Source organism: Accipiter gentilis, chromosome 10, assembly GCF_929443795.1.
Source record: "Accipiter gentilis chromosome 10, bAccGen1.1, whole genome shotgun sequence".
Classification (NCBI taxonomy): domain Eukaryota; kingdom Metazoa; phylum Chordata; class Aves; order Accipitriformes; family Accipitridae; genus Astur; species Astur gentilis.
The window spans coordinates 15,358,751-15,367,144 of NC_064889.1; the positions used below are offsets into that span (position 1 = coordinate 15,358,751).

General features: G+C 38.1%; 1 protein-coding gene across 1 annotated transcript; it reads right to left on the reverse strand.

Annotated features, from left to right (window-relative positions):
• Window positions 1-366: 366 nt before the first annotated feature.
• On the reverse strand, window positions 367-6,842 carry BNC1 (basonuclin 1). Its single transcript, XM_049811517.1, has 4 exons — window positions 6,674-6,842; window positions 6,279-6,514; window positions 3,125-5,052; window positions 367-1,048 (listed from the first exon to the last, which is right to left on the reverse strand). Exons 1-4 carry the CDS (start codon window positions 6,840-6,842, stop codon window positions 367-369), a joined length of 3,015 nt encoding a protein of 1,004 aa, XP_049667474.1.
• Between the last annotated feature and the right edge of the window lie 1,552 nt (window positions 6,843-8,394).

Consider the following 8,394-nt stretch of genomic DNA (forward strand, 5'->3'; position numbering starts at 1 on the left):
AACTCATTTAACATGTAAACACAAGGGATGATGGTTCTCATTTGAAGCTCCTATTGTTGGCAAGTAATACTTCACAGGTATCAGAAATACTTTAGTTAATGTCACCATATTTCCCCCATTTCTAAGATGCTTTCTTTTCCTTACAGAAGCTTTAGCTATTTAACATCAAACCAAACAATTGCACAAAAACTACAGCACCAAGCTTTGCTAAATGAAACTGCTGGAGAGCACACACAGGAGAAAAGAATTTAACCATGGTTGTTGAGTGGGCTAGAAGTCAAATGAGTTTAAATAAAACTAATGTTAACACATTCCTTAATTGAAATGATTAATTCTTAGCAGAAATAAATTAAGATCAGCATGATCTTACTGGAGGCTAGTTGGTGACCCAGCCAGACTTTTGTGCAGATTAGGGTTTTGACTGTGCCTGTTCCGACTGCGAACAGATGAAAACATTGTGTTGCAACCTGGGACTTTACATTTGTGGAGCTGGCGGAGATGCACAGTTTTGTAATGAGCCCTGAAAGTCCCTTTATTACTATATGTTTTTTGACATATATGACAAGTTATTGGCAAACTGGAAGGTAGATTTGTAAAGTTTTGATTAGCTTTCTCAATTAAAGTACAGTCTTGGTAGAGTTCATCATTGGTCATTAGGCTGGGTCCTTCACAGCTTTCATCACTATCATCCAAAGGCATGGTGCATATTTCACTTCCTCCGTCGGAATCCCAAGAAGAATGAGCACTGCTCTCAGATTTAATGCTGGAAGTAGTGCTTAGATCCAGAACAGCTCCATCATTCAATGGATCGTATCCATAACTCTCAGAACAGGGTTCTCTAATTTTGCTCATTGGAAAAACCAAGCTGCCTGTTCTGTTCATTCCTTTGAAGATTACAGAAGTATGTCCAACATGTTGTTTTAAAGAGACATCTTGACAAAACTCCTTAGCCATGTCTTTCAAGAGGTATGTTGCATTGAAATGGTTGTTGAATTCCAGTGTATCTTTAGTCAGAAGCTTATGATGAAGATTTAGGTTTGAACTATGTCTAGAAGAACAAAGACAAGCTTAGCAAGAAAGTGTTTCGCCTCACTTAACAGCTGTTTCATAATGATCATTAACAAAGAAAAAAAAAATCAATATTTAGTAGCATGCATGAACTGTATACTTCTAATTTGACCAACTGCCATGCTGGGAGTGCACATGGGTGATTTACACACGTGACTGGGTATCTGAACTTGCTTGCACTGGCATATATCAGAAATAACTCCACAAAAATCAATGTTTCAGATTCTCTCCTGCATTGTGGGTAGCTGTCTGCTCCACTCGATCTAGTGCTGGGCCTAAAAGAGTTGGAGGACAGACTGAAAACCTGTATACTGAACTGAGATCAGAGAATGGACTGAGGGGGGGAAGAAACAAGATTTTTTCCCAATGGACAAAGCAGGAAAGGAGTGACACCTGAGTCTGCAAAAAATATTGATGATCTCAAGTACTGTAACCATGTGCCAGGATGCAGCCGTACACATGAGTACAGAGCTTTTCCTTGACAGGAATTTCCTTGAAGAAAGGAATACTGCATTTTATGCAACTTGTAGTTTTCAAATGGGCATCTGCGGATTCAGTTTAAAACCACCAAAACAAACAAAATCACTGCTTCTCATCGAATACTATCAGTCAGCTCACTGGGAACTTCCAGGCTTTGGCTAGAAGATTCAGTTTATTGCAAGACAGGGAAAACATTCATTTTTCCCTTTGCCATCATGGTTTAATCCAAACCATGAACTGTTCAAAAGGGCACAGAAATATTTTGCACTTGCAGTCACAGCACTCTATGTTAAAGTGTTGAAACTTCTGCAGAGTTGTTCCAAATAACTACTGTCTTGCGCAAAGCTTGTCAACTTTCTTGTGAGTTGGCTTTTTTTTTTTTTTTTTTTTTTAAATAAACCATCTTCCAAAAGCACCTGTGTTAAAACTTAACTGAATATATTGGTGTGGGAAGGAATTCGTGGCATGTGAATGCAAATCTTACTGCTGGCCTTCTTTCCTGTGGCCCATATCACAATTACAGTGGAGAGGAATTCACATCTGGGAAGACGCAGGCAGCAGATCAGGGTATGAAGCCCTGCCAGCAGCAGATGAATCTGTGCATCTCAGATGCAGCGGCCAGTCCTCAGAGACTGGCTCATCCTCTCTCTGGACTGCATCAGCTGGCTCCAGTACTCCTAGCAGATTACAGACAATCTAAACCTTGTGTCACTCTGAACTACTATCCAGGCATGCTTCCTGCAGCCAAAAGCTGCTGTAACGCCGTTACAGAAGAGTTAGAAATCTTAACAACACTTAGTTGCACTTTAGCAGGTTTGTTATCTACCACTTATCAATTCAAATGCATAACTGATGGTCAACAATAAAGCTTCAGTTCTTGTTTCCCAGTTTATGTGCATCATAGGCTGAAATAAAATGATTTATAGCAACACAATACTGCAGCTAACAGTAAACTGAATCAAGCTCATGATATAGTTTAGGAATTAGTATGTAATCTCACATAAAAGCACTACCAGTGTGTATACACACCAGATAGTGTTAGTTCAACTAGCACTGTGTGATGTTAATTTTGTACTGACATAGAGTAACCTTGCTTTTCTTATGGGCTTCTTCCCACCAGTCTGTTCAAAATCCTTGAGTAAAGCAAGGACAAGGGCAAGTGAAGATTTCCTGACTTGATCTCATTGCTTTTTCACTAAAGAACACTGTATACATTAAAATACACATGAAAGTACATATTAAACATATAAGTCCACACATGCGTCTACTGGAAAATTGCTGAATTCATACCCTTGTGGCTTTCCCTTTATGTTCTAAAGTATTCTTTCAACTATTGCAGTCTTTATCAGTTATGAAATTTTCATGGCTTTATTTAATACCTTGTAGCCTAGTGGAAAGGAAATGTTTCTTTCAATGGATTTTCATTTCATGAATGTTCTGATAAGTTATCGTACCTGTTATACGAGGATACACAGAAAATCTTTGCAGGCTCCATTCCTCAAACACTCATTTTAATTTCAAATTAGGCTCCATTGTGATGGTAAAATAAATACAATTTTGTTTATAATTTTCTTACCTGTCTCGACTTCTACGAGAAGGGAAAGCAGCATTACAGCCCTCAACTGTGCAAATATGCATTTCTTTGAGATGTACATTTTTAAAATGCATTTTTACACTGTAAGGGTTTTTAAAAGTCTTCTTACAGATGTCACAATGAAAGCGGCTTTCTTCCTTCTGAATCCCTAGTGCATGTTGACTGACATGATCCATATCTTTAGAGTCTTCAAAACAAGGAATGGCAGCACCCCTGTTTGACAAAGTGCTGAAAAAGCCCCCAGTCAGCAAGTGGTGTTGCAATTCGGGGCAGTCATTTTTAGGGATCCTGCGCTTTGACTGCTCTTTAATATACATGGGGGGTTCAGTCATTGGTTTTATAACATCATTGTGGTGGTGTTTTGGATCTTCATATATAATCTCATGGGAAACTATTTTTAAAGGTTGGTTTTCTTCTGGTTTAACCTCTTTCTCACAGTGATGCAATTCATTCTCAGAGATATCCTTGATGTATTTGTTATTTGGCGCAAAGACAGATTCAAAATACTTTGGGCCCTCTACCCCAGAGATAGATTTCCATGAATTACCTGAATGGGGGTGCTTTTCCACCCTGTCGGTCACCCGCTTCTCTATCTTATGCTCACAGGTCTCAAGCTCTCCATCGCTTACCACCTGCAGACGTGTATCATCTTCAGAACTGGCAACATCACTACTTTCATTAGGTGTCTCAACAGCTTCTTTCTCTATCTTAATAGGCATACTTGATTTACGAGATTTCTTCTTGGGTAGCATGTCAAATGGCAATTCATTTGAAACAAGCTGCTCTGGTATTGAGGAAGAAACAAGAGGCAGAGAAGGAAGAGTACCTGGAGTATTAGCAAGCTCAGCTGGTGTGACTGGACTACGATAAAAAGGAAGAACAGGCTGTACTGTCTTCAGGTTTGGAAAGAGGACACCATTCTGTCCAATACTGGGAAATCCAGCCTGACCTTTTGAATCTGTACAGGAGCTGGCATAGCTGGTAATAGTTCTGCTATCCGGAGTTAAAATTGTAAATTCTGTCCTTTTACTATCTCCAGGTCCAGCAATGGTCAAACCATTTCTTAGATCTTTATCCCTGTTATTTCTGTTCATTGGCATATGGAGTCTGGGGTTAGGATTTGCACTATGACGATTTCGGCTACGCAAAGAGCTAAATACCATATTGCAGCCCTCAATTGTGCATTTGTGCTTTATCTTCAGATGAACAGCATTGTAATGTATTTTCAAAGTACCTTTGTCATAAAATGTCTTTTCACATGCAGTGCAGAAAACACGCCCTTTCCTTGGCCCAGCGCCATTTTTTTCAACAGATTTCATTTTGTTTTCTGGAGATAGTGCTGTCATTTCAAGCTTTGCTGCTGTATTATGTGAACTGGAATCACTTAAAAGGGCATCATCTTCTGTTTTAGTAGTGACATCTGGACCATTTATGTTGCTCTCATTTTCAACTTGAAATGGTGCAGAACTAGAAGTTAAGAAGCTGCTTTCAGAAAATGGCATCTGAACATCTTGTTTAGTTTCATTGCTATGGTCTTGACCTTGCTCAATCAAATGTCTTTCTGGTGGTGAACCTATCAAAGGTGGAGGCACTGGACTGAAAAACTGAAATGGCAGCATGAAAGCCATGTTATTTACAATATTTTCAAAGGGATGAATGTTGGTGGGACTCATTTTGTCCAAGGAAGCAGAAAAATTAGGACTGTGTTGATTGCAGCTCTCAATGAATGCCCTAATATCCAAATTAGCAGTTGGTGGTGGTATTATAATTGATTGCCCTTCTTTCTCTTGAATTGCCATTAACTCTACAATGGACTTAGTTTCTCCAAAACGAAGAAACTGCTGCAAAGTAGCCAGTTCTTCTTCAGTGGTCATTATGCTCCAGTGATCCAGCACCTTTCCTGAAGCATCCTAAAGCCAAAAATATTTAAATGAGTCAGACATTAGCTAAGGCAAACAAAAAAACCCTCTCCCTGAATCTCTCATTTTTTCAGGGACTAAAAATTCTTCTCTAGCAAAAAGATAAAGTCATTCTATTTAATGAGAGATTAATGCCAATTCTGTGATACTTTCTTCCAAAATTTACCACATTGGTGATATTATTTCTTTCTGAACTGACAGTAATACTTTACAATAAACTATTTTTTCCACCAAAATTAAGACACGTCATTTGAACAACAGTTAGTAACGTGTAAGTACAGACAGTGGAGATGGAGCAATCAGACCAAGATTTAGCTCCTCATTTAAGTCAAGTATTTTTTCATTGCAAGTTTAATAATCTTCCAAGCAACTAAGATCAGAGAACAAATGAACCTGTATTGATCTATTGCCAGTGTTCACAGAGCACAGCTGTAATTACACTAGAGTGTTGGAGTTCTTTCAAACTAGCTATGCCTAACTTTTCCCAATAACTACAATAAATATTTTATCACAGAACATGTATTTGATGGCCTACTGAGATTTTTCACAGTGCATGTAAGAGTTTCTAAGATGGTGAAGAACGTAACATTATAAATTTTTCATGTGGTAGAGGTTCAAGGTAATTGATTCCATATTTTTAATCCTAACACTAAAAAGCAAGATTATCAAGACCATTAAATATTGATTTGTGTCATAATGTAAGATCATAATGTTACTTTACATAAAAGGTAACTTCCACAGTAGCAAGGACTAACATAAGTGTAAGCACATAGGGCCAAATTCATCCTTGATGTAGCCCCAGTAAGGTCAGTAGCACGACGCCAGAGATGAATATTGTCCCTAGTGTTTAAAATGATGGCAAGTTGATTTATCAATGTATTATTCTGCTGTACAAACGTAAACTCACTGTTTAAATAGTCACTAGGGCAAATCCTGAAGCCTTTACTTTAATACATTCCAAGTAACTTCTTATCTTGGCTTACCTTTGGTGATAGATTTGAGCAAAGTAGGAAGATTTCAGTTAAGTCTGACTAAACAGAGCAATGACCAAAAATCCACGCTTTCTTTTCTGGCATTAAGCTTGTACAAGTCTATTACTGCCTTTCAGATGTACCATACTGTTAACACATTGTGAACCACTGATAAGATTAAGCTAGAAAACATTATGAAATACTACATAGCCATTGTCTTTATATTTAAAAAGCCCCTTTAAATACCTGTAGCACATATCCACGTATATAATCCTGTAGTGTCCAATCCAGAGCATGGAGAATTTGTATCACTTCTTCCTGCTTCAGAACACTGAAAAGCCGATCTAGCAGAATTTTAAGGCGCACAGGAATGGCTTGGGTTCCATACAACATGAGGCTACTGATATCAAAGACAACATTGGATTGAACTATTTCTACCTGGCTTGATGGGTAGAGGTTGGGAATCCTTAATTTGCTCAGGGCTGAAAATAAAATCACAAAACGTAAATAAACTTGAGTCACAGGAGGTAGATAAAATTGAATGCAACTAATATTGGGGTGTGTGAGGGGTGATACAAAAAGCATGCTATAGTGAGAAGGATCTTAAAAGGTTTTATATAGATTGTAAGAACAAATATTACCATGTGCTACCCATCCATGCCGGCATTGGTCACATTGTCGCTGATTTATTTTCCCAGGTTTGAAACACTGACAACTACAGTTCACCAGAGTGCATCGAATAGCCTGGAAATCAATAGAAAGCATGACAGGTAATATATAAGCACCACCTAGAGTGTGCAGACTATACATGTACCATACACCCATAAAATCCATATGAAGACAGAGTTAACATACCAGCACATACCTATCAATGTGCAATATAAGTAATGCAGGCAAAACCTGAGTTATGCAAGACTACCTCTGCTTTAAAGAGAACTGGTCACCAGCTAGAACACTGGAATATTATGGAAACAAAATATTTAGTGACATATGTAGCAGCACTTTTCTGGATTTATTTAGGCTGAAGAACCTTTATAACAATAATAATACATTCTTGTGCATTCATCTAAGCTATGATCTTCATGTAAGATCACTTTTTCAGGAAGGTTTGAAAACAAAGACATACAAATGAAAGTCCCAGTCTCTTGAAATTTTGCTGGAACTCCATACTGCAATATAGGAAGTTCTAATGAGCAATGTATTAGCTCTGCATAGGTGCCATCCCTTACATACAGCAGTATCCACACAGAATATATCTATCCTGTCACAGATACAGGAGTTCACCAATGCTCCTCAGTAACAAAGCTCACCAAAAAGCACTCCAACTCCTCAAAGACTATAGCAGTCACATTTTGTAAGGGAAATGCTTGAAAGAGAATAGGCAAAACAGAGCACACAAACAGACAGCAACCAGTTGCACAGTTCAATTTGTGCATCACTTTATTCTCACCAAGGTCATCTATAATGCAAATCAAATTAGTATTCAGATATTCCTAATCAACAGTGTAATACAAACTTACTTCCTGGAATATATGCTTTCTTCTGTATGTGCCCATCTGCTGCAGAAGGCAGACAGACAACTTTGAGGTCCTAGTTAAAGCTCCATAGGGATTGCTATAGAGCAAAGCATTTGTATGATTCTGTATTGCTTAGATCTGATACTGAGAATAGTTCCTGCATAAATAGAATATTTATTAAGGGAGGGAAAGTGAAGAAATTAATGTGCAGAAAGTCTGCAGTGGAATACAAAAAAAAAGAAGTTATATTATGCAATTGTAGCATGTCTGCATTTTTCTGTTTTTAAACCAAAATGTTTTACATTTTAAAGTACAGAGAGGCAAATATGAAATAAGGCAAAGTTATGCCCACTGCTGGCTGCTACTCCTGCTCCTAGGGTCTTATGCAAAATGGGGACTTCCACTACTTATTAATACCCACAGAAAAGCAAGAAAAGACTTGAAGAAAAAAGTAATGTCTTTCCAGTGCAAGCATCCCCACATTGGCACTTTTGGAAAACATATGAAGAAGCAAGTTTTTGGACAATAAGGCTAGGAAAGATGGATGCAGGAAATATTTAAAATGAAAAGAACAGAAGAGAGAGGTAATTTCACTTTGCAAGGGGCATTTCTTTGGGCTCGACGAATTTGACTGACTCAGGGCAGAAGAAGACATGACATACCACAGTTTACTACAAACAAACATGTGCAGGATATTTGGGTGCCTAGGGCTTTACATGACTGGATTTGGAGTGAGATTTTTAAATCTCAGTAGCTGGCTTATCAAGGAATTAGCTTACATGCACATCTCCAAACTGCAGTGACTTGATGCTGGGATTCATCTTTATTTGAAGGATTGGAACAAG

Excerpts from the sequence above, each read along its gene's own strand:
- BNC1 (XM_049811517.1), bottom strand. The coding sequence starts at position 6,842 with ATGTATAGTCTGCACACTCTAGGTGGTGCTTATATATTACCTGTCATG. Across the intron at positions 5,053-6,278 it reads TACGTGGATATGTGCTACAG|GATGCTTCAGGAAAGGTGCT; the intron begins GTATTTAAAGGG and ends TTTTGGCTTTAG. Across the intron at positions 1,049-3,124 it reads TCTCGTAGAAGTCGAGACAG|ACATAGTTCAAACCTAAATC; the intron begins GTAAGAAAATTA and ends TTGTTCTTCTAG.